Source organism: Bombus fervidus, chromosome 5 (assembly GCF_041682495.2).
Source record: "Bombus fervidus isolate BK054 chromosome 5, iyBomFerv1, whole genome shotgun sequence".
NCBI classification, from domain to species: Eukaryota; Metazoa; Arthropoda; class Insecta; order Hymenoptera; family Apidae; genus Bombus; species Bombus fervidus.
In genome coordinates this window covers 16301716-16329467 of record NC_091521.1, presented here as the reverse complement: position 1 = coordinate 16329467, position 27752 = coordinate 16301716, and the positions used below count along the sequence as shown (strand labels likewise).

General features: G+C 40.7%; 1 protein-coding gene across 9 annotated transcripts in view; it reads left to right on the top strand.

Moving 5' to 3' along the window:
• Window positions 1-27752, top strand: part of Spri (Src homology 2 domain-containing protein sprint) — a 209619-nt gene that overhangs the window by 101034 nt on the left and 80833 nt on the right. Inside the window, exon 1 of one of the 9 annotated variants that reach the window (XM_072003002.1) lies at window positions 19949-26024. The exons of the other annotated variants lie outside the window; for them this stretch is intronic. Coding sequence (XP_071859103.1) covers window positions 25966-26024 — 59 coding nt within the window. The 5' untranslated portion in view covers window positions 19949-25965. Of the gene's footprint in view, window positions 1-19948; window positions 26025-27752 lie in introns of those variants that run through there. 9 annotated transcript variants of the gene reach the window in all.

Below are 27752 nucleotides of genomic sequence, written 5' to 3'. Positions count from 1 at the left end.
AGAAGATTCTATGCACGAAGAAGTTTGGAAGTTTGAAATTACAAAAGTTTGAATACCTTTTAACGCCATAAATTAATGTCACGTTGATCTTGAATTATAAGCGCGACATTTATGAAAAAGAATAAATCGGTAGAAATAAAAAACATCGCTTTACGTTAAAAAATATTCACTCCCATATGAAGCGCGAATAGTATCTAAAGTAAAACGAAATGTTTCATAAAAATGGCTTGATCTATGGGAAGAAAACGGACAGTCAGCACTTTCGCTATCTTCCACGTACCCCTCGTCGAGCGTGGAAAACGTTTTTTTCGCAGTTTCACCCTGTGACATAATATATTCTCGCTCGTTCCAGCTGATCGGTTCGTTATCTCGCAGACAACGATCGACGTCAGCTCGATCCTAATTTGTAAATTCGTAATTTGCACCGAAATCGCCTCTATTCCGCCAGGAACACCTGCTGCCATCCCCGAAAATTTCCTCTGTCCCTCTGTGCCCTACGAAGTGGGGATTGAAAACGAAGGGATGAAACGAGGGAAAAAATCGTCCCTCTCTAAAGCATCGAAAGAGGAACAAGCAGATTTTTCGACCAGTCAGACGTCGAAATTTCTGTGATTTCGAGGTTGAAGACAAATTGGTCGAATTTGTCGCCGTTTGCACCGTACGCCATCGATCAGTATCGTCGCTTGGTGCGAGTTCCAAGAGAAAATTGAAAACGTGATTCGATCCCAGCAATCGTCGTCAACAAACGGATGCTCCGACTTGAATCGGTAAATTTAAATCGCTGAAATTCTCAAAATGGAATCGACATTATGGCAAATATAGGAAACGCTGTTTAATTTGGTTTAATTCATTGGCGTTTTTTGGTCGTGTTCCGCATGGTTGCCTTTGCAACGGTAAATGTAATATGCGAACAGCTGCAACGATGAGTGCCAATTAAATCGCTCGTTAATCGCTGTGTCTATATTAACTGGCGCGTTTGCGGAGTTCAGTGCGTTTTACCTGCAAATTCGCGAGTATTTCACATTAAAAATTTTACGCTACAGCTGGTCCGCTTTGAAGAGATAGAACGAGGGGATATTAAAATAAAGCAATCAGTAACATATGAAAATTTCCGATCAGAATTTTAATCTGTAGTTCTGTTAGACCGGTTCCTCTGGTTAATCGTATTAGTTTATCGATGAATAGTTAATTAATTAAATTAATAAAAAGTTAATGTTAATTTAATATTGCATCAATAGTTTTTTTTATTATCCGTTGAAACTTTTTCTGTCGGTGATTTTTTAATTCCAAGCGTGAGTACGATTTATGACACACGGGCCAGCGAAGCTATTTTTGAGGAAGCTGTCTTCTATCCGCTGCTTCAATTAGTTTCGCGTCTACGTATGTATCTTTTCATTCGAGTTTTATTATCAGCGTTCAATAGCGTTCTCGCAGTCATAAATTCCGAGTTTCCAAAGGACCCACTTGTCGAAGGTCTGGTGAGCAGAGACAGACCACGTCAAGTGGCTCGGGCCCGGAAGAAGTCCCGCTGCGTCACCAATTGTACACGAACAGCATGCACCGCCGAGTCGCACCCCGATCTACGACAAAGACCACGACAAAAGGAACAAATAATTATCTAATCGTCTAAGCTGGCGTAGAAATCAGATTAGAAGAGAAAGTATCGTCGAATTTAGAGCTTACGAACTGCGGAGGCGACACACAGTTAAAGCTCTCGTCCCGTACGAGACGAAAGTCTATGATCCGCTAGAGATAAAAGACGCTTCTACCGAACTATTGCATAGTTGGTAACACCTTCCCACTCGTTCGGCTGTGAACCTAACATAATAGAAGCCGAATTTCCAGTAATATCTAAATGTATCCAGTAATATCTCTTCAAACAACTGGAAATCCCACTCCATAGCGGAATTACTCGCGCAATTGCACTCCAAAACTCGACTGGATCTCTCGAAACTCGGCCACGATTCTCCTTCCATCGAAGACAAAGCCTCCTCCTCTTCTTCGACCATTTATCGACTCATTCAACTCGGGGCTAATTATCGCGGATCGTTCCGGCCAATTAGCGACTCGTTTAACACGCACTCGCGTCGATTGCTGGCAGAAGTGGGCATCTCTCCGCGAGATTTCACTGGAGAAACGCCGTAAACGCAGGGACACGCGATTTTCGTTCTCGACGATGAAGAGAAGTTCGAAAAAGCGGCTTGGACGAGGGCTGGTTTCGTATTGTTCGCGGCTATTGTGCCAACTTTTGGGTTCGCTACGCCGCGAATGGGGGCCTTTTCGAGCGTTTCCGAGGGAAACTCAACGACCATTCGCTCGAGACGTGATCGCCAGTCCTGGCTCGTTGGCGCATGATCGCGACCGTTCGTGCGTTCACGCGACGCAGTATGCAAACGAATACTAATTCGCGAATGCCGGATAACGGGAGCCAGGAACGTGTCCGACGGGTCCTATCGCCAAATGTTTCGTCCAGTTTATTTTTACATTCCCTTTTAGATGCCGCTGCCTGTGTTTGGAAGCCGAAGACGTAATCGACGAGGAGATGGTTTGGTGCAGGGAATAATTAATCAGAGAAGAAGATTTTAATGTTTGTTTGTTTCGCTGTTCGTATCGCGTCAGCGATAGACTTAACGTTAATTCTGACAGGGAATATATATTTATTAGCGATCGATTTTTTCAATGTGCATTGAACGCACATACCGTATTTTTAGTGGGAGAATTTCTTTTTGAAACGCTCAGTATGAATAGCTTCAGAATTTACTTAATTCCTTGAAGAATAACTTTGTAAAAAGGAGAAAAAGTAATACGATTTAATCCTCCAATTCTTATACGAAGTTTCCACACTTAGAAATTCTAATTCCACTGTCATCGAAATAAAAGTCGATAAAATTGTCTGTTCGTAAAGAAACGAACAGTTTTTTAATGCGAAAGATCAACGAAGTTTTGACCACGGTAGTTAAGATAGTTTCACGAAAGCGTAATCTTTAATTGATTTTCCCCGTTGAAAAGAACCAAGAGGCCGTCGACTAATACGAGATTAGACAAATTGTTTGGAGTCGTCGCCGGATTAAACAAACTCTCCGGAGAATCTCCTGTTGGCTTGGAACAATGAACGGCGCGAGAGGTAAGAAAAAGGGAACGTCTCGGATAAGAAACTTGAACCGAGTATCCGAATGGAATATTAAGTTAAATGGGAAAGTCGGTGGTCTGCGAGACCGCGTTACAGTCATTCCGCATCGTCTCGCGCATTTAAAGGATCCCTTCGTCTTCTTCTCCGACCTCGCCATGTTCGCCACAAGTCCTACGACTATTAATTTCCCTGGAATATCGAACCAGAGAGCGAGATACTTGGTAGAAATTTGTATATAAGGTAACTTTTGATTCGTATGAATTTGTTTCTGTCAATGGTAGAAGTTTCGTAATCGAAGCGTTGAAGCAACAAACGATAGAAATTTGAGAAATGAAAATTTCCAGTATAATCGTATGGTAGTTCTCAGTCCCTGAAATTAACTATCTCTCGTTTTCATTTGTTTGGAATTTAAATTTTGCTATGCTAATTAATTTATGGTAATGAATCGTCAGACAACTGTAAGTTCGTTCTCCATAATTCACAGTCAACTGTCAATTGACATTTGGTTATTTCTAGCAATTCTCAAATTATTATCGATCAATTTTCGACTATTCTCAATCGCTAAATACAACATTAAAGGCTAATATTTACGAAGATGTTAATATTTACTCATAACAAGTTTGTTACGGCTGCATTATAACGTTCGTAGGTCATCTCGTCAATCTGCGTTTCCCCCTGAATTTCGCAGAAACTCGAACGAATTAACAATCAGCTTGTTCTCGTTTCCTGCCTTTTCATCTCTTTCAATTTCCCAACCAAAGATTCTATCATTGCCTTCTCGGGTCTTGGAAAGGTTAATAAGCGCGTCCCGATTCACCCCGTGTTGAATAATCGAGGGCTCGTGAACCATAAATCGTATTACGACGCATTTTTTTTTTTTTGTTTTTATTTGTTTATTTATTTATTTTTTTTTTTTTTTTTTTTTAGTGGAAATTTACGATACGACGGATCTCTTACAGCGATTTTTCAAGTCGTAAAAATTGAAATCAGATGTTATGGATGGATATCCTGTTTTATGCGAAATAAATTTTAGAAAACATCCCCCGATACAGATCGATATGAATTATTTATTTCATTCATTTATGATTCTTTTTCAATCATATAATAATCAATAATTTACCTTTCTAATGGGTTTATAATTTTGAATATTTTTATTTTTGTTTTGATTGTTTCATTACTCGGTCCTTAACAGACTACGAAAAGGCGAAATAAATTTTAGAAAACATCCCCCGATACAGATCGATATGAATTATTTATTTCATTCATTTATGATCCTTTTTCAATCATATAATAATCAATAATTTATCTTTCTAATGGGTGTCTAATTTTGAATATTTTTATTTTTGTTTTGATTGTTTCATTGCTCGGTCCTTAACAGACTACGAAAAGGCGAAATAAAACGAAATTCTTCGAGCGAAACTTTCTGATGACTCGAATAAACGAATGACGCTAGAGATATAACTTCTTCAACCTTGGAATTTTTAGTACTCCTGTGACGAGACTTATCTTATGTACATTTGTCAATAATGTTGCGTTTATACCTTTTAGTTCAAGGACACGAAAGAGTTGTTTAACTAAAGTTAACTACGTAAATTGTTTGAACAAATCATAGCAAGGATAACTTCTTTGTCTTGAAATTTTTCGGGAAATCGTTAAGAAGAAGAGAAATGAATTCCGCGAATAATAATAATTCGTCGAATAATAGGGAGGGCTAATTTATGACCAATGAATCACTAACTGGTGATGATTTATGGTTAAAATATCGGCTGTCAGGCGCGTCCTTATCGTACAGAGAGAGCTTTGTAATTCGATTAATTGGATTCAATAAACGATAAGCGTTCTTCCGGTACGTTTGATATTATTTCGAATTATTCGCGTTTTATGAACCGTTAAGTGCTGAGAATTTTTCCTCGTGATTCGCCACGAATCGATACATTCGCACAATCAATCCACTTTGAAGTAAATAATTGCGATAATTATTTTACCATAGGGGCAGTCTCTGTTTAACGATCAATTATCTCCTTAATTTTATTGCTGGCCATCGGCTGAGAGTGGCTCGAAGCTTTGTACAAGTATTACGTGCCATCTGTACTAATAATTCACTTCCATAAAATTTATAACAAGTTTTTAGATCCATTCGTCCATGAAATATCTTTGAAAAATTACTACGAAAATTCTCAAATTTCCGTTTTGTCATACGATACATTTCATACATTAATTCCGACTAATGGATAAATTATATTCGACTGTATACTTATAAATTATCTGCAAAATATTCGTAGAAGAACATTTATAGATCCATTATTTCTACGTGCAAAAAAAAAAAAAAAAGAAAACATTCAGAAATTCTCAAATTTTATTACCGTCATCTTCTTCTCGCCGCTAAAACGACAAACCCCTTGGTTCTCCAAAATGGCACGCCTCGTGTACATCCCTGCAACCACTCTTTTGGCCCAGTTCCAGAGCTCGTCTCCTCGTCCCTTCTCCCGATTTGCAAATTATCGTCCACTTCTATTTTTGTCTAATGTTAGCAGACGAGTGGCCGAGTGCACTGTACTCCTCGGCGCATTGTCGAGTCGCGTGTCGTTCCTCGATCGCCTCGAACATCCTCGTCCATCGCATCGTGTTGCTTTCGACTCGCTTCTTTCATGGAGTCGCGCGTTCCCAGGCGGAAAGAGTCTAAATTTTCTCGCGTTGATGAGTCGGCGTGTTTCCTACTGCAGAGAGTCGACGTTGGATTTCAGAGGCTCGTCATGCTGTTGCTTTGCGACCTGGTGCTTGGCATTTTTCACTACAAGAGGAAGAGGTGATTTAACCCACGTATGCGGTTCGATTGCTTTGGAATTTTGCATGAATAGTTATCGTGCTTTTCCCATTTTCTTTTTTCCACGAGCGAGTATGGGTTTTATATGAAGCTTTCAGGAGAGAGGAAGAATATTACGGTGCAATTTTCTAATTTTTGTGCAAAGTTAGGAAGAATAATTATTTTTATTAGAGAAAGAGGGAAGAACGACGTATCTTGGTATTTCCATTTTTGTAGAAAAAACGTGAAAGTTTCTTTTTCTCTCTATTTTTCTTTCTTCCTTTTCTTTTTCTTTTTTTCCCCTTCGATTATCCCTGGTATTAAAACTATCGAAGAAGTCGAAGTGATTCCACACTTACATGTAATTTCAATTACGAACCAAACAGGCAAAGAATTAATTCTTTAAAAAAACTAAAAAAACCTGACGAAGCGTTACAAATATTATTCTTGAAACATTCCCGTAAGATTTACTCTTTCAAATTTTCTAAACGAATTTATATAACCATGTTCTTTGATTTATTCCTTAGTACTAGAATATTAATCGTGTGCGTGAGTAATGAAATTGAGAAACTGGCAAAAAGTGGAATTAATCAGTTTGGCTTCCGAAAGCTTCAATTACCTTCCCGAGATTAGATCTAGTGAGATTTGCATATTTCACACTTTGTTCGGCGTTTCCTTTTTCCCACACAATCCAACCAACTATGTAAAGCGTGGAACGAAGGCGTGTCGTTCTGCTCGAGCAGAATTCGCGTGGTCGTCGCGGCATTAAGCCGATCAAGGCTGCCGGAACGACGATGAGGAGCGCGGTGTACGCGTCGTCATTAAAATCGCTCGACTGGTCCCGTTACTTAACTCGTTTAACGGTGCATTAAGTATCCTTAAAGCGCACAATTTATAATTATTTGCGCGGGAAAGCGGCCGAGAAATTGATTCACAAAACGACACGGGATACCGAGCTCGAATTTCATCCTCCAAGTTTAGATGAATCCTCTGCCAACGCTATGAGGAAATCCGTGGGAGATCGCTTCCGCGAATCAGATACTTCGATGAATCGTAAAATCGAAGTAGAGTTACAAGCGTTATAAATATTTCATATTTATCGCGTGTATAACGATACACGAATTTCTGTTGCGAAAGAAATTTTTAAAGTTTCGACACTTTCTTATGGCTTCGTTGATTTTTGGAAGATCGTTCGAGATTTCTGATTTCGACTGGATATGCGAATGAGAATGTAGAGGAAAGGATGATCCACGGTTGCGCTCGATCTCGATCGTGCCACGTAATCGTGGACACTGTCGCCGGCAGGTGTGAAAGTTATTTTCACCCAGTGTTTTAGAGATCGATCGACAAAACCCGACTTTCTCGTCTGACGAATCTTGTCTTGCAAATAGCTTTTATCATTACCATCGATAATACCTACCACTTATGTATCTAATCAAAATCTGATCTTTAACTCATCAGAGCATCGTGTTCTTAAAACTTCCTTAATTACAGCGATTATTTTTAATCAAATACTTTAAGAATGTTTCTTGTACGCATCTATCAGCGTGGTTAATACTCGGTTTGACAGATCATTATTAATAAACGTCTCGAGAAATTCGGTTTCGTTACACACCTGTAATTTCATTCAGAATTTTTTTAACGAACTTTGCTACTTTGTTACAGTCTCGCCGATTCTCCTTCTTACAATCTTTTTAAACATCAAGCAATTATTTTTCTAACCAAATTCTAAGATTCCATCGCAATGGCATCTAGAAATTCTCGTAAGGGTAGTTTGAAAAAATGCGCAAACTGAACTTCGACAATACGTATACACGATCAGAGACTTGGCAAACTTCCCATATAAATCCTGTAATTTACACAAATGACACAAACATACACGGCTAGCGTATAAGTAGGCAAATCAAAATTCGGAAGCTGTAGCTGTGATATAAAAAATCCTCAAATTGGACCTCTTCTCTGACTATCAAGACTCGAAACTTATATAAAGTAAAATTTATACAAACTACCGATCTATCCATAATCTGATTCGCTGCGCGATTCCTAAACTGTTGCTAGGAAATTCCGTGACAACGAGAAACCGGTGCCGCGTCATCTATTACGTACTAACGCACTTTCTCACAGTAGAATAATCAATAGCAACATGATCGAAATTATCCGGCGAATAAAACGAATGCTAATCATACCTCAGAAATCTATACGAGCACTGATACTTTTTTTTATCAGCGGATGATAAATTCTACAACGAATCGTTATTATGTATTGAGCGTCGTCTTCTATAATATGCATAAACACGTTGTTGAAAATGACAACGTGAGTTCGCGCTCGCCATTAATATGCAAATGCGCTAATTACAATAAATAGTAACTGGATGATAGTTCTAGATACAATCGATAGATTTAATCGATAGGTTTAAGATGTTCTTTTGTTTTTATCTCTAAGAAAGTACAATGAAGGTTTTTCGGCTCAGAACCTCAGAGTGATAGATCTATCCAAAGAATAAAATAATAGCTATTGTGATCCTACCTCTGAATACGGAAATAACAACACACGTAATATTAGGTTGTTAAGAAAAAGTTTCTTTCGTTTCATAAGGTGACAATAGATGGACACCAATTTCTGTTTTATATTATTTTATTGAATTAGGTGCGATCCATTTCGTTCTATTTCTATTATTATGTTCAATTACTATAATTCAATAAATTAATATAAAACAAAAACATTGTGCGTCTATTGTTTCCTCATAAAACGAAAGAAACATTTCGGACGAACTAATAATATGCACGTGGGAATGTGCTCGTAACGCTCTTTCAACAGTCAAGGCTTAAAATAAATATTAAAATATATAAAATAGAATTTACAGAAACTACGGCTGTGCCCATAAACTTATTCGCTATACGATCGCTATAGCTCTGGCAGAAAATTCCGTAGCACCGGGGAAAACCGTGCCCTCCCCTATATTTCCCACTAATGCACTTTCTCGGACCGCCGCAGGCCCATTCTCCGGTGCGCGTTTCCCGCTCAATTTCCAGCATTTACAAAGCGCCCGGCGGCGGGAAAATCGATGTCGCGGCTCACAATGCAAGAGGGTTGGTCGGCTGGCGTGCACGAGAGCTCTTCCTTCCTTCTCCTTCCGCCTCTTCTCCTACTCTGTCCCTTCTTTTTTTTTATTTCCTACGCTCTCGTTCCTGACTCGAGCAGCGTGAAGTGCGTGTCTTTGTCACCAATGACAATAGCCTGGCGGGGGAGTTGCAGCACTGTCGCTGCAACCCCCATAGACGCCATGGCGCGCAGCCCAAGCTGATATCGCGCTGAATAACGGAGACCGATAGGCTGGACGCGATCGATTAGGTTCGATAGTGGTTCGCGTGTAGCAGTCGATAATGGGGAACGTTGACGAGGAACTGTTGCTGGACTCGCGAGTCTTCGATTGTGGTATCGGGGGTGTGGAGAATGGAATATCGTCTGTGGGGAAGCTATGGTGATTGGACGGTGTTTCGGGCGTTTGAGGTGTTAACGCGCTCACCGCGGATCAAATTTTCATCTTCTGCAGTGACGCGCGAGGGTGCAGATGAAAAAGCGGTATATGCGATAACATCTTTAATTTAAGAAATTTCTATGAGAATCCCAGTAGAGAAATCTGTACACGTGTGAGAGTTTCGTTCACTGATCTCTTTCCTGAAAAAAAAAGAATATCAGATAGAAAATAAGCAATAGAAAATTAATTTTAATCTGCAAGAAAAAAATATAATATCCTGCTACGTGTCTTTCAATTATTTTTGCTCTTTTCAATCAGAACGTTATAATTTCTCGTTACCTTCCTGATTGAATATCAGCGTCTTGAATTGTTTCACGCAAACTATAGAAAATTAATATTTTCATCTTTCATATCTTGAAGCTTCCACGGAAGGTGGAATCCACGGAAGGATAGAAACCCTCTTTCCTCGGTTTCTGCTTCCGCATGGCGACTTTTCGCTCTGGAGGCGACCTTAATATAGAAAAAAGTGTCGTCCCTCGAATTTACGACACCTTCTGCACGACCCCCGAGGGGGACAGCGGGGATTACGGGCTGAAAATATGAAGGGAACGCGGTCGAAAACGTTATCGCGAGGAAGACACCGCGAAATCGTTATCTTTCATTTTTCACCTCATAACGTCGGGACAATGACGACCGGCTCGAAGCATTGTCGTCGAGAAGGCAGCCTGCTGATGTTCCCTTTGCGAGAAAAAAGTAAAAAAGAGAGGACAAAGAGGAAAGGAAGAAAAGAAGAGGACACAAAAGGCGAGGGTAGACACCCCGAGAAAGATCTCTAACCCCTTTCCAAAAGGGAGACTACGATTTCCAGGTCTGATTAAAATCTCTCTCTCTCTCTCTCTCTCTCACTCACTCACTGTTCAAGAGATGAACATTTGAACGCGTATAAGCTGGATGTTTCTTCTGGTTTCGTTTGTTCTGTTCTCCTTTGACGCGACTGGTTTTTCGGTTTTCACGACAGGGTTTGTTCTGAGGATATTGGAGACGCGAAAGATTATGTTTCGCGTGATTATGTCTCCCTCTGTACTTTTCTACGTTTTTCTTTCTTTCGTTTTTCATTTTCTTCGAGGCGCGGGTGTTGTTTTATGACTTTGATGTTGGTTCGTGGCCAAGCTGTATGAAACGTAACGAGGAATCGCTAATTAGCAAAGTAGTTTCCGAATCGCGAATGTTCCGGTAAATGAGTTACCCGGTAAGCGTAACTCTTAGTGGATTTTTCGTTGCTCTTCTACCTTCCCGCGAAATTTATAAAGAGTGGAATTTGTTTGTTTCGTTATTGCAGAAGTCGCAAAGAACTTGCAAGGATAAATAATAATATAAACAGAATTACCACGATCAACTTCACTGATCGACAAAATCCTGGCACGTTAAACTTATCTCGCTACGGTCCGCCTCTGCTCGTATTTAACTCATCGGTACCATAGCCATTAAATCGTCCTAGAAATAATCGAAAGTAAATGAGATTATTTTCGAGCATGTCACGTATTTACTTACATCCCAAACGCACGCACAGCCATTATGAAAGAAAACCAGGCATCGCCCTTCAAAAATCAACCCTTCGAACGTAACTTTCGCACCTGTTCCAACCCCCATGCGTGCCGATTTCCCTTGCACTCGCTCGTTTTCGCGAGAGGATCGCGCTCACAAGCATGAGCACCTTAATGCGCACTGAATTATTTACAAGGCGAAGCCGCGAGCGGGCGTCGCCGCGCGTTTCCGCCGTCGCGTCTCTCTCATCAGAATCCTCCTGGGAACCATTGCGCCGCGTCTGTACTCGTGTTACCACGTAACGGATTATCCAGCTCCGGGCATGATGTACAATCTCCATAAATCGACGCGTAAGCGCCACCTTTTTTACCCTGTCCACCCCGCGGAAACGTCCGCCGCGTGGAAAATATTCGTCGCAGGCAAACTCGTGCAAGATTCATACGACCTTGGGACGACACTTGTCACGCTCGATAATCTGCTCGAGATCTCGTGTGTCTTTTTGCATGAACTACTCGTGCGAAAGAACGTCGAGGATGACGGAATTGATCGAGCTAAAAGAGAGATTGGAGTTAGATAGATCGTGTTTGCATCGATTTTTCTTTTCCCTTAGCAATGACATAAAATCTTTTTATTCCAAACCTGGCTTCTCTTGCGTATCTGAATTTAATATTAATCGAATTTTACGAGTCAACCGATCTTGGTTTATCGTGTATTGTTCTTTACATATAGCGCAATGAGAGTCAGATCAAAATATAATTGTTAGAAGACTGCTGAGAGATTAACATCGAATAAATTAATTCTTAAAGTAATTAGGCAAAATTTATGTAGTGATAAGTGAAGAACGAGATCAGAATTAAAAATGTAATGGAAGCTGTTGCATAGAATTCGCAAGGCGCCGATCTTGGTTTATCGTGTATTGTTCTTTACATATAGCGCAGTGAGAGTCAAATCAAAATATAATTGTTTGAAGACTGCTGAGAGATTAACATCGACTAAATTAATTCTTAAAGTAATTAGACAAAGTTCATGTAGTGATAAGTGAAGAACGAGATCAGAATTAAAAATGTAATGGAAGCAGTCGTGTAGAATTCGCAAGGCGCCGATCTTGGTTCATCGTTACATATAGCGCAATGAGAGTCAAATCATAATATAATTGTTAGAAGACTGCTGAGAGATTAACATCGACTAAATTAATTCTTAAAGTAATTAGACAAAGTTTATGTAGTGATAAGTGAAGAACGAGATCAGAATAAAAAATGTAATGGAAGCTGTTGCATAGAATTTGCAAGGCGCCGATCTTGGTTTATCGTTACATATAGCGCAGTGAGAGTCAAATCAAAATATAATTGTTAGAAGACTACTGAGAGATTAACATCGAATAAATTGATTCTTAAAGTAATTAGACAAAGTTTATGTAATGATAAGTGAAGAACGAGATCAGAATTAAAAATGTAATGGAAGCTGTTGTATAGAATTCGCAAGGCGCCGATCTTGGTTTATCGTGTATTGTTCTTTACATATAGCGCAGTGAGAGTCAGATCAAAATATAATTGTTAGAAGACTGCTGAGAGATTAACATCGACTAAATTGATTCTTAAAGTAATTAGACAAAGTTTATGTAGTGATAAGTAAAGAACGAGATTAGAATAAAAAATGTAACAGTCGTATAGAATTTGTAAGGCGTCGTAAATAAAAATAAAATTGGAAGTTTCTCGAAGCCTAAAGGCAAGAGATAATAAAATACATACGTACGTACAGGCCACGAATCACAAATTTGATAATAAAATAGATACGATTTTTAAAGTACATTTTACGAGCGAAGAATCACTCGATTATTCTATTGCACTTAATATTGTGAAACTATAAAAGAGAAGTCTACAATGATTTGTGATTTGTCAAACATATCGATATTATTAATTGATAAATTATTACGCATCACGACACCGCTGACTATCATTTCCAGCGACATGCGAACAAAAGCGTATTTACCTTTCACCGATCCATCATAATTATCCTGATTAAACATCGTAAGAAATCCAAGCAAGGAACATCTGTTACGTAACAAACACACTCGTGAGAATTTCAAACACTTCACCATACGACGCAACTTCTATCAGACATCCGATGGTTGTTGAAAACGGAAGTGAAAGACGAGGAAAAGAGGCAGCCTTACGGCGATCCTACTAGACGATCGATTAAAAGAGCATTCAAGAGACGAGTCGTATTTCCTCCGAACGATAAAAGACGATAAATATCGCAGCCAATCGTGTCTCTCCGTGGTCGCTTGGGTTGGCGTCCATTTGCACCGCTCGTAAAATTAATTGTCCGTCCTCTTCGATCTCCTTTCGCCCGGAGGAAGAGCCGAGCTTTCATTACGGGACCGTTTAAACCGGTGAAAGAACGGCCGATTCTCCGCGATCAGATAGAGGCTAATAGGGACTCGAATTCAGAGATCGTTCCTCCACTTTGCTTCTCATTTTTCTCAATGGGCACGAACTCGAAAGCTACCAACATAGCGCTGCATACTTTCGTCTTTGAGATGAAGAGGTTCTTTTCAAATGAAATTTCTAACGAGAAATTTGCGAATGGTTAGGTAAGTAGTTTATCTTGAGTTTACTTTTGTAGCGTCGATGCGTCAGAGAGTAGCTGGATCTTTGCGTTCTCTTTGCGCTAGTTCGATGCGTTTTGACGAGTTTCAAAACCCGAGGAAATTTAATCAAAGTGAAATAGACAAACGCGAAAATTGGACAAAATCCAAATAATCGTTGGATGGAAACGAGCTGATCGCGATCAGCGACGAAGTTTAGGTAATTGATAGTTGGAAATAGGCCAATCGAATATGGCCGTTTCGTGTTAATTGAATTCGTCAGAGTCGCGTATCGAGCAGTACTTTGATTCGAATCTTCTAATCCGTGGTAGTCTGAAAGAGCTCACTCATATTAACTCATTAAGTGCTAATGAACCTGAAACGATACCCCTCTGTCGGTCGATTCTCCGTTGCAAGGCGAAGAACAACGATGCTTTTGCAGTCGCACGCTTGAAAAACACGGAACCGGCAAAACCGCCGACAGATGCGCGTCTTATCGAGTTTTCGAGTGAAAATGCTATTGAATGGGAGCGAGTCATCGCGGTGAAAATAGCTCGCAATAATTCTGTTTCTTTTCTCGTTTGTTACCGTCACGGTTTTCTTCCACTTCTTGTCGAAATGCCTAAGCTTTCGAAGAAAGTCCTAAGACGATTATAGTTGTAATCAGTTTTTTTACATTTCCCTGGCACACATGTCCAGTCATCTTCTTTTCTCTAACTTTCCTGCGGCCGGTTTAACGAAAGTAAATAACAAATTTTCTTCGCTGTAAGAAATTAATCAAAATTTCCCTGCCGCGAATATATTCAACGTTCGACGGCTCTCTCCAACTTTTCAACCCCGAAATGCGCACACACGCACACACAGATGTATCCATTGCCAATTAACTGCGACCACACTATCGAGGACAGCGTGTGGATCCGCCAATAAGAGGTCGCGCGCGATTAATCTCGGTTCGTTCGTGAATCGAGAGGGCCGTGATTACGCGGCCCCCGATATTACAACGCTCGATTCACCCTCCATAAATTCAACGGTACCATCTATGCGGCGCCATTGCCATCGAGAATACTTTTCCCCCTTCGAAACGTTGCGAAAGACAGGAGAAGAGAGTTTTTCATCGCTGGAGTCGACCCTCGAACGGCATTAAACCACTTGTCGTGGAATTCCCGTATAAACAATGGGAAAAGCGTGTACCCTGCACCAGCTGAAAATCGTGCAAATAGAAAAAATGCAGGGAAAGCCCGCAGTGCAACGCGCAGGAAGTTGCAAGAGGAGTGGAACAGGCGAGTCGGGGGTAAACTCGATCGAGACGAGCGAAGAAACGTCGCTGCAAGCGTGATGGAGGCTTTCGAGGGGTTGAACGAACTCAACTGACTGGTGAACAGTGTGTTGAACGCTGAGACACGTTCGAATTTGTTTTCTGATTAATGGCGCCTTGGACAGGAGGCGAGGGTACGAGAGTGTCAGGTGGGCAAGCGTAGAAGGTTGTTTCGACGTGAATTTTCGACTAGCCATAGTTTTATAATTTTGAAGCGCTTCCACGTCGCTTTCTCCAGATTACTTGCGAAGGTTGGCAACTATACTTTTGTTAAATCTCAACTCTGTCGCACGTTCGAACGAATTTTCTTAACAAAATTTCACGAATCAGAAGTTAGTATTATGTATTGGTAGATAGTTTTATTGCAAGTTATTAATATCGCATCGGCGATAATTTTCTTAAAATTCTCAAAATAAAGAAATTATAGTAAAAAGTTTGATAAGACAAATTAGGTTATATCTGTACCAAAGTCTGTTCCGAGCTATACTTCGAAAGAGTTAAGAAAGTTGTAAGATTTTCGTCATACTTCTCTTTTTTATTTGGTAGAATTTTTACAACCGATTCTCATTGAGAATTATAAATAAATTATTTTGGCGTGGTACTGTAACTTGGATTATAAGTGTTTATAATATGTTTGATTCTAGTTGAATCTAATGTTTAAATCTAAAGGGTAATGTCTTTGGACACATACTGAAATCGAATTCTTCCAACACTTCCACGCACTGCCCATAAATCTTCGAGCAAGAAACCATTACAAAGCCATCATAAAAATATCCAACATCTAGAACATACGAAGTTTTATTGTTCCCATCTGTGCCTCTCCTCCTAAGAACTTCTAAACAAGGTTTTTTTCCATTGCGGAAAAACGTAACCGAGTACTTGGTATAAAGGAAGAAAAAATAGATTCAAAAGGAGGAAGAAGAAGAGCAGCAATGGTGGCACGGTTGTGTGCACAAGCTTCTAATTGCTTTCTCGGGACGATTAACGAACAAAGAAGGCACAGTAGGACGGCTATTTGTGGAAACCGGCCAACTGGCCGAGCAGTTACGCTCGACCTTCACTGGCCGACAGCAAAACTCGGGGAACGGCTGCCGGTTTCTCGCGAAGGTTTCTTGCGCCTTCCATCTCGTCCGCCTCGTCCTCTTCCGTGGATTTTTCTACCGGATCCTGTTCCGCCTATATACGGCCGTCGAGAAGGAAACAATCGAGTGGAAAGACTTTCCGTTTCTTCCACTCGAAGAAGAGATTGAATGTTGCACGTGGAATCTTGCGCAGCGTTGCTAACATTTTTAGAGGAATCTAGGCAGAGAATTGAATAGAATTTTGCTAGAATTTCTGGGGAAGCAACTCTCAGCGGAACGACAGTGAAGTGGGAGTTGAAATATTTTTAAGAAAATTGAAGGCGTAGGATCGTCGTCGAACGACAAAGTCGTGTCAAATTTCTGAAACTTTGATACCGAGGTTTTTTAAATGAAGAGATCGCGGGTTGGCGAACGAAGAAACACAATGTTGAGAATTAGTATAGATGATAGAGATATTATAGACGTACGCACGTGTGTGATATCTAGAGGATAGGATTATGGGGAATCGATCAAACGAAGAGAGTAGCTTCGTTAAATTCTTGAGAATTAGGAATCCGAAGTAAAAAGTGAAGAGTAACGTAAAGAGAACATTCAAGTGAGCTGAAATTCGATTTCAGAGCTTTCGACCTTCGCTCCAAATATTTCGAAATTTCCTGCAACTTCGAACTCGATATCGAAATAAATGAAAAAAGGAGGAATAAAATAAATTTTGCGCGGAAACTGTTTCCTCGAACAGTATGTATCGCGGGATTATAACGAACCTTACATTGCAATTCTGCGATCTAATTGCTCGCGCGCGCGCGCGAGAGAGAGAGAGAGAGAGAGAGAGAGGGAGAGAGAGAGATGGGGGGATTCGTTAGGGAGTAGTTTTGAGGCTTTCGTTCGTGTATGAGACGAGCGGCAATGAATGAAAGGATAAACGAAGCGTAATTGTGCAAGAGCGAAGATGAATTAAACGCGCGAAAATACGGTGGTGGTACGAAACACGCCGTAAATTGTGCGTCGTTAGCATACAATGAAGGGGCACGATACGCAAACGTGTTTTTAATATGAGAAACGAGTACAGGAAATTTCTGGGAAGCTGACTCTTCCATAATTTGTTTCCCCTTTCCTAAAGAAAAGTTTGAGAATGTCGTAATACCCGGTTCGCGGCAATAATATTTCTGTGGTTAGGATTTATAGGCGAAAAGTAGGTTAACAGAGATATTACGATTGCAATAGTAAAAATTATTTCTGTTGCAAGAACTCGAAGTGGAAGAACTACCTTGCTATGTAGAAATCTCTGTGGAGTCTAGCGCTGTCCCCTTACATAAAATCTCTAATACGTATTATTGCTGTATATTTGCTATGTACATACGTCGAATCGATATTTTAAACTTTGCATATTTTATATATTTTTGTATATTACGTGAATTTTTGTGCGTTTAATAAATTCTCACCAAAGTGTGAATATCCATGGTCCAGTGATAATTTCGTGCAGAAAAGTGTTAATAATTGTTGAGAATTGTGGATCTTAATCGCCGAAATAAAAGTAAAGGAACACTAAGATTACACTTAGAATTCATATTAAAATAGTTTCAGATTTATTTAATAAAAGATTTACAAGATTCTCGTCGATATACATTTGCACGCGTCTCAGCGCTCTCTTTGTCTCACCGTCTTCCATACCGCACTGCCAACGGAACAGTTACATTCGTCTGTTTTTCGAAACGTTGTGCGCACACATACTTCCATACACTCATATTCACATACGTGTGTCACTACTACGCGGCTAATCTAGTCTAGCACACAAAATTATAATAGTATTATTTAACGATGAATATCGTTGCTTTAATTAAATCAGTCCGAAGCGATAGTAATCATTGTACAAAAGATGTCGAACAATTTCTCGATTCTTCACAATGGAATTAAATTTTGCAATCCATGAAAAAATATAAAATCTACCTTCGAGATACCTGTGGCAATCAAGCATACCGGGTTCATAAAATACAGAGAAAGGAGAAAAAAAAAGTGCATTGAGAGAAACACAGGGTCGATCTCGAGGCAATAACGCAGCTGCGTTATCAATCTCACGGGCGAGAGCGCCGGAAAAGCGGCGATCCACGGTTATTTAATAGACGACCGGCCACGAGAGAAAGGGACGATGGGACAATCGAGCGGGCCACGGCCAAATCTGTTCGTTTTCATCCCCGTTCCTCCGTTAATGCGCCTATCTGGACGTTGCAAACTGCCGTTTGTTGCCGTTGGCAACCGTTTCACGCGGACCAACGTTCTACACGTGAGAGAATAAAACTGGAGGACTTCCGGTCGAACGATCGGCGAACGGTTTACGGGTCTGAATTTTTTGGAATCTACAGCACTGCGTTCTTAACAATTCGTCGTGCCAATTTGTGAAATAGATTAATCACAGAGGGAAATATAATTATAATTTTGGATCGTGGTACGACGAAATTGCGCAAAAAAAAGAACGAAGAGGAATAATTTCTCGTAGGCGGGCGAAATTTTATTTATAGGAATCTGAACACTTGTATGTATAAATATCTGTTACAAGTATTCCACCAGAATAGCAGCAATTAAATGAAAAATACGGTACAAGAAAGATTCTGTAAAATGGGAGAAATAAAAGAGGCAAAAGGCAACTGCGAAGAGACCCAAAATGAAGAAAAGTATCAAGAACCACCACCGTTAACCGCCTGATCTTCCACTATGTGTGCCATCACGTACGTGCCTTAATAGCAAGAAATTGAAACCGACTCGCGTAAGAAGCTTACGATAAATTACGCACATTACGTACGACTCGTCCCTCGCGGTTGGAATTTCAACGAGCCTGAACCAACTCACCTCTCGATCGCTCTAACTCGCGAATTGTTCTTAATTACCAGGCACGTACTCGCGCACGCAATTAGGTTAAGCCTGGTCATGGCGAGTAATCGAGTTCCGTTCACGATTTTTCTCCTATTTTATTTTACTTCGATTTAAGTAGTTGCCGCTGATTTTCTTTCGTCGGTGACCACGTGCAATTGAAATAATCGGACCATGGTAAGAGAGTTGCCGCAATTTGTTAAGTATCAACCGTTTCCTCTGTGAAACTCGCGAGGTCGACTCGGTAATTTGAATAATCGCCAGATAACTGGCTGATAGAGTCTCGAGTCAGTCGCGTGAAATTAGCGTTTCCTTGCGGAATTTTTGCTTCTGGATAAGTATTTGCTCCCGGGTTGATTGATCGTGCTTTAATCAACGTATTCTGAAACGCGAGCGTTTTGGCAAAAGTGAACATTTATGGGATTAAAACGAGAAAATTACCTGGAAACGCTTCATATCGAAGATAGTATCTAACGAAGATCGTGCGTCGAGTAATTGCCCCTTTTTGAAGATATATTCGCTGTTATAAAATATTGGTAACAATTAACGATTAAACAAATTTCTACGAGAGGAACCGTGTTCTTTTCGATTGTGCCACGATTTTCGGAATCACCCTGTATAGCAACCAACCGACTGCGATCTTCCCTATAACGAAAACTTCGCAAACGTTCATAGATTCGCTGTGTCAATTAAACTGTAAATTAATTTTATTTGCTACTGTACGTTCCTACGCTTACCATTCCTAGGGCAAATAGGAAAAGTCGTAGCATTTTACTATTAAATCTTGCAATTCGTTTCAAAACGAAAGAACACCTTATATACTAACCGATCGCGATCTTCCCTACAACGAAAACCCTACGGACGTGGTCCTCACACATATCTCGAAGCCGTCGAAGAAGGACCGTTCTTCGGTCGGTCGACCGGGTGCCTCACGAAATTATCACCCCCACCCAGTACCCTGCAAGTAGGCGTCCCGCGTTTCCCGGTGCCTACGTGCCGGCAGCCAGTTCTCGCAGCCCCGGTGTGCGCACTCTCGACGCGAGTGCAGAGTCCCCTTGCACACTGTTGAAGCACACGTGGCCACGCCGCGGAGAGACAGCCACGGCGTGCTCGAAAAGTCGCCGAGAGAGCACAGGACGATCCAGTCGGCGTAACCAGCCGGGACTATAGGCGCCTGTGCAGCTAGAGTCCGCGCGGTACAGCCGCGACTATAGTGTTTAACAAACGTGCAACCAGTCCATTCGCGACCGGCAGCCGGGCTGCACGCTCGAGAACCTCTTTGTCCGCCGTGTCTATAAATAATCCAAGAAAGCGAGATCCTGGAGAACGATCGATGCCAAATCCTTCAGATTTTAGGTATTGGAGATGATCGAGATCCTCGAGGATCGTAGTACCATGAATTTCTGGAGAACTTTACCGTGAACCGGAATCCTTCAATTAGAAGGTTCATGAAGGAAGCTTGGGTGGTGAATCTTTGTCCGATCCTTGGATAACGTGGATCGATGGTTCTCTGAACATGGCGCAGGTAAAAGGTGTGGTAACGCGAAAGGACTAGGAAAACTTGGAAAGAGCTTGAAGATTCGAAGGAGAAAGTGTTTGGAAGAGGTTTCGTCCTCTGGTGACGTGGGACGTGATTAGGTGAAGATGAAAGCTCTTCGAGTGCGAGTGTCGATTATCTACGAACGTTCTTAGACAGTGTCTCGTTGAAGGTTTTCTAATATCGTCGAAGCTTGTCTCGATCGAACATAAGATTCTCACGATGAAGGAAAATGGGATCCACGGTAGTTCCTCGATTCAGATAGTTTCTGAAGGTTAACCGCGATGGTGGAGAGGAATGGCGCGTCGATCGGCCCAAAAATCGCAACCGAGAACCGCGTACAATGGCCACGTCTTCGACACTACGCGTTTCCAAGACTCGACGGAGTTGGAAAGTTAGCGCGGATGACCCAGACTCAAGCGCGATCGAGCATGAAATCAATTCGAGACGGCGAGACGCGAAGCAGAGTGGACGCTGAGCGCAATTTACCTGGGGTCTCGCGAAAATCCCTCGATTCGCTTCCTCCGCTCTGCAACCGATCCCTCCACGTCGCCATTGTCGATTCTGAGGGATCGATAACGCGATTCGTCTCGTGATCCAACCTCCGATCCTTCGAACCTTGCTATAGTTCACGAACGATCCACGAACAGAGTTCAGAGTTCGGATAGGAGGGCAAGATACCGGAAGAGGTCACCGAAAGGTTCGATTCTTTCGAGATTCTCCGATAAATTTGATAAATTCGTCGAGGAAGAGGAACGCTCGAGGAGAAACGTTTCTGATAGAGGATTGTGTAGTTAACGGAGAAGTAAGTGCACTCGAAGGAGTTTCTAAAAGCGACGTCATCGATATAATCACCGCAAGACTGTTTATCGTTCGCCTGTCCTTCGTTGACACCGATTAAACGCGCCTCAAAGCGACGCTTATTGAGCAGATCACTTCCGAATGAACTGGCAGACAAGGACTGACACCAGCCACGCTCCTGTCGATGCTACTTAAGGCGGTTTGCTACCACTTGCCAGTGTCTCTGACACGCGAGTACCTTGTCCTTCGACAGAGACCTCGGATCATTGTGCTCGCTTATCCAGATCTGTCAACTATTTTGGTATTGATCGGCTTCTTTACTGCTTTTCTTCGACATAGACTGTTTCTTCTGGATGTGGTGATACATGACATCAGATGTGGTGACCGGTGAACTGACATTTGGTGAACCTTGAATGGCCAATATGCGAGTTTCAAGAGTAGATGATCGATCGTCGAGATTCGTGGATCATTTTTAATTGCTTCTTCGCTATTCTTCTTCAACGCAGACTGTCTTTTCTACGGTATGATGTACGATATAAGATATATTGGTGAACTTTGGATTACCAATTTGTGAGTTCAAGCGTACGATCGATAGACTAATCATTGCGACCGAACATCTCTCTTTCTTTGCTATTCTCTTTGAGTGTAGATTCTTCCTCCTTTTAGTGTGATTTACGATGTGAATACGGCATTGGTGAACCGAAATACAACGAGCTTCGAATGAACGATACGTGACCGACAAACAGGTGATTAATCGAGTGATCGAATATTGGAAGTATTTGAAGAAAATCACGAACGTTCGAATTTTTAATTGATCTTAACACTATATAATTAGTGCTTGCAATTATTCACAGCAGCTGGATTTTTTAAATAATCTAAATTATAACCGAGGTCTCTGACAATTTGATACACAGAATTTAATAGCTATTTGGTAGATGTTTAAAACTATTTGTTATTTCTCGTGACTCTCGTGCAACTAAATTTTTTCAAGCAATGCGAATTCTACGCGATCAAGGACTTTACTGCAATTTAATAATTGCGGTTTTGAAATTGTATAATATTTTTCCAGTGACTCTCTTCTCAGCTGAATTTTCCAATATGAATTCCAGGCCAAGGCCTTCGTAACAATTTAACACGAATGTTTGGAATTATTTGACGTTACTGATAACTGCTTTCTAGCGAATTCTACGAATAATAGGAATTCTAGAGGATCGAGGTTTCTGTGACAATTTAACGCACGTTTGTACGATCTTTTCAACGTCAAATAACTTGATTGGACTGAATTCTTCGAATAATTGAAATCTTTGGTGATCGACTTCCGTGTAACGTTACAACGTACGCGTCTACGATTACTTTCGGACTGCTAAAATTTTCGGAATTTTGTTTTTAACGTGACACGCGCGCTTGCGATCCTCCGTTACGACTCAATGATTTCCTCGAACACAACTCCATTCAGACGATTTTATGAAACAAAGAAGACACTTCTGCCGCGTCTGCTAAATTGGACTCGTTTAATAATCAAGATCTCGGTACATAGATGCGTAACATCGCTATGATTCTCTTGAGACAACGAGTTGATCAAGCTGACCTCCTTGTCAAACCCTGAATCCTAAACGACCGAGCCGAGAATCGCTAGAATAATCAGGATCTTCCTGTGCAATCTAAACCAACTTCGTCTTGGAAAATCTAAAAATGTCGATGCGTAGCGTATCAGAAAAGATCGTACGACGAAAAGTCAACCTATTCGTAAATAAATCTTAGAAAATCAAAAAGCTCGAATAATTCATCGAAGCAATAATTGAGCAAAAATACTTACTTATAAACTTGCAAGATTTAAAATATAACTAAGGATCTTGTCCGATTTATTTAAAATTGCCATTTTCAATTAGAAGATTTAAAGAAGTTTCTGATCAGCGGACAATCCAATAATCGATCCGAGCTTCAAAACGGAATGCAGTTGAGAATACACCGAACGTCTTAGACAGGATCAATTCCCTGAACGAGGCAAGTCGATCGTGTTACGTTTCGGAATCTCACAGAGTCCCGTGATTCTCTGCATCATTGAACAAGTTGACCGTCGCGATCTCTGGCAGAGTGGCGCTAAAAATACTCGGCCATTGGTGATTCGACTCGATCGACAACACGATTTCCACGAAATCGTATTCCAGAAACGGTGGCGCGGCCCTCGATCGTTCGACGAGTCGCAATAAAGAATAATCGACCGGGCCTCGAGGCCGACAAGGTCGCAGGAACGTTGACCGATCTTTCAAGATCGCGCGGCAGACTCGACGCGAAGCTCGATCGGTGGATAAACGAGGATAAATCGAAGGGCAAGTCGTGGGATCCCTGACCAACGTCAAGCAACACACGACGGTACTTTGGCGAGACGCTAAGAAGCGTTTACACGCTGAACGTCTAACAGGAAAATCGAAATTCACGATCGAATGGAGGATCGAGCGTGAAGCTAGATCGGTGTATGTATGAAAATAAATTCAAGGATAGATTGCGTGACATCGTCGATGCGAAAGAAAACGATTGAAGACATTTGAAAAGTCGTGAAAGGTCGTTGACCAATGTCAACGAGGGAAAAATCGACAGTCCTGATGAAGATACACTGAAGATATGAAAACAGAATTTAACTTGAAGATCGGCAAGCTGTATAAGATGGCGGATATCAAAAGGACTACGTAAATTCAAGAAATTCAAGATCGCGTGAAAATTTCAAAGTTGAATAAACGAGACATAAATCAGAGAATAAATCATGTAGCATTGTCAACCACTTCACGGAAATCTCGACGACTTAGTGGCGCTGAAGAATAAAACTAGAGCCGAAGATCCTGTTGGAGACGCGATATTAAACTCGATTAATAGTTGAGCGAGAATAAATCACAGTGAAAGTCCTATCTTCGAATAAACGCGACTAAATCGAAGGAAAAGTCGTGCAAAAACGCTGACCAACGTCAACCAAGATTCGACGACGTTTTAGCTGAATCGCTGAGGACGATACGCGAGAATAGAAACGAAACGGCGCCATGGTGTCCGTTCTCGAACGAAGAAAGCCAGTTTGTGATCGTTGCACCTGTCGCTATCTGTCAAGCTGGTAAACACGAGGCAAAACCTTGGGACCAGTTCGCGAGCTCCTCGACCTGGACAGTTAAAGAGTAAAGAGGGTACAGCACACCTGACTCGAAGCTTCTTTCTTGCGACAGCTGCGTGTTTCGGTCGAACACGGTTGACAGAGACGTGATTGTTACGTTGACGATCCTGTTGGGTCGAAGGTGGAAACTGGAGGAACTGAAAAAATTGATTTCTCAAGACTTCGACATAATCGTCGTAGATACGAACAGTTTTGAAGAATTGGTGAGAAAGAGGAGAGTAAAAAGTTGAAATTGAGGAAGCTTGGTCAGATGAGATTTATGTCAAATGACTTATCTTCCTGAATAAATTTAATGATTGAAGTGGATGTTGCGAGTAATCGTGAGGATCTTGTTCTCACGTAAAGGACAACTTCGTAAGTTGATTATACAGGAAGTTTAATTATAAATCGATGTTAGAAGGTAAGATTGCTCGGATTAAGATCTGTTGCTACGGATGCTGTAAAAAGTAACCTGTTTTAAGGAAAGGAATAGATCGATAGCAGTTTAAGGCAAGTTAATAAATATTGCGAAGATAACGAAGCGTAGATATTAATCGCGAACAAGGTTCCTATGTTAAAAATTACCAAGCTGCAGATTTCTCAACGAAGTTATTAACTTTCTAGAAATGAAACCATAAAGCGCAAAGCTTGCAGCTAAAAGGAGCGTTTCGCCGAATTCCCAATGGTCGACGTTGATCATACTTATAATTACCATTGATCGTGACTTCGATACTTCTACGAAGATTTCAATCGATGCTATAAATAATCAATTGAGGCGGCAAATATACCTCGAACCACTATCGATCGAGTATCGATCGTATCCAAAACGATCACTAATCGTAGTTCCAACCTTTCGATAAAAATTTCAATTACCACAAACACTGGTAGAATGTTTAATCAATTTATTAAAAAGATATTTTATCGAATCACCGATAAACGACGGAAATTACATTTGAAATTAACATCGATCGTATATCTCTAATATTTCTAGGGAAATTCTAATCAGCGTTATGAACGCATCGATCGAGTGGAGCGATATTTCATCGCCAAGAAGCCGCATTAATCATACTTAAAATAAGCACCGATCGTAACTTCAATATTTGCGAAGCTAGCAAAACTTCCAATCAATCGCACAAACACTTGTGCACGTATTCTCGAAAGGAAACGCGAGAGACCACGAAGTGACGCGATTTGAATCAACACCCTCGCCAAAAGCAGACACCCAATCAATCCGGCAACTCACTCAGCCTCGAAACCACGCCTCGTCGACGACGTGCAGCACAAACAAAGTGAACGCCGAAGCAAACACAGCGACGATCGTTGCGGAGGAGGCGCGAAACCGGTGACTTGACCACGGGCAAGATCGACGGCCGAATGACGTCAAGGTTTTCGCTGGAACCTCGAAAAGAAGGAGGAAAGAAGGATGCAGCCGGATCGCTTTGTGCCTGCTGGAAGCGTTAAATATAGCCGGAAGAATTTCCGCGGCATCCACGCGCTCTTCGTTCGCTTTGCTCGATTTTCCTAGACCGCGATTTATGCGAAACGAGTGCGAGACCCCTCTTTCGACTGTCGTCGTTGTCGCGCGGAGACTACCGCAGCTTCGTGTTACACGGCTGTACGTGAATTAGCTGGGTTTTACTTCTAACGCTTCGGCTAGTGGATTTCCTCGAGGCATTTGCGAGAGGAAAAATGCTGATCACCAAGTATACTACTATCCTGCTGCAGTCTACCAATCAACATATTCTCAGGTGAGTCGAAGGAACGTTGGGCTTTTTTGGGGATGTTTTTACATTTTATGGTACTACGTTAAACCGGATTTTTGGAAATTTTCATACATGGAATATAATTTAATTTATCTCTTAACTATATATTAAATCGTCCAAAAAGTTTTATAAGGAAACAGTGGACGCACAACATTTTCCGTTTTATATTATTTTATCGAATTACGTATGATCCATTTTGTTCTAGCAAAGAACAAAGTTCGACGGATTAGGTTTCATGTAAAAGACGTATCTGTAAAAAAAAAGACACTTTTCGGACCACCTAATACCATTAGGTAAGACTTTGCGAGTTTTTGTTTTATTACCGCGATTTTTTTGCGAAGGTTTGGCTGGAAAAATTTAGAACACTCTGTATAATACATGATTATAGTCACTCGAGTATCGATAAGATTAAAAAGATAAAGGTTAAAGTTAAAGGTTGTAGCTGAAGGTTATGGAATTACGTAGGAGACGCTGAACTTTCTTGAACTTTCCACGTAAGAATATTACGAACATAAAATGTTAGATTATATACCGATAATATCGACGATATTTTTATACTTATTTCCGTTCGTGCTCGATGAATTTTCTTCGTTCGTTTGACATAGAAATTAATATGGTCGACTTGACTAAGTTTCTGGTATATTAATATGAAATTTCACGAATCCCACTTCTATTAATGGAGATTCATGACTTATCTCGGCCCTTTCCTAACTGCCCCTAGTGCTCGTAGAAACCAACAGAGCGTCGATTGACAATTACGAGTCATAATTAATACGAACTTCTGACGTCGGTAACTGGAGCTGGTAGATTTCATTTCCGGCGATTATTCTCCAGAATAATTCAGAAGGATAAGGGAGGAAGGTAGCTCGGTGGTGTAGAGTCTTCGTCGGTGAATTTTCTCAAGAAAATTCGATAGAGACGTACGAATCTTCCGCTGCATATTTGAATCTTCAATCGAAGAAGAAGTTATTAAATTTCTTGCGTAGAAGAGAAATATCGAATACGTTATTAAGTTGGTACATATAAAATATCGTTTTTTAAAATGAAGCTTTAGTCGTATATATAGTTCTTTAAAAGAATTTTTCAATTTAACGGATTAATTAATTCCATTGTTTCAGATTTATGCAATTTCTTGCAGTCATATCGCGAACCGAATATTGTTTGTTTTGTTAATTAGCGAGCTACGAGATGATAAAATAGTAACACGATTCCGTGATTGAAACGATACTCGTAGTGACACAGAAATAAGTGATAAATCTGTCAAGGATCTGTCTGCCATTTCAATACAATGAGAGATCTTGAATCTCAAGAGGCACAAACTAGACGTTTCGTGTATCTCCATAATACGAGATCCAGAAGAGTTAAATCTTAGCATTCGATTGAATTCCCTTTTGATCTTGTTCAGTTTGCATCGAATGTCTCATTTGAATATCGTCTGTCATTGGGAGAAACGTCGATCGAACTTGCATCTGTATTTCCCAACTCTTCTCCAAACATCCAAGCATCATATTCCTATTTCTCGTTGATTTATTCCCTTCTAAATACGCGCTCTATGTTTCCAAGAAAATATTAATGATCTTCTGAAAAATATTACAAATCAATTAAAGTGTCATTTAAATACGTCTTCTTTTCTTCAAAGATTTTTTGATGTACTCTCAGCTTCTTTCTATCTAAAGTTCCATCTAGATAACCATATTTATTTGAAGCTAGTAA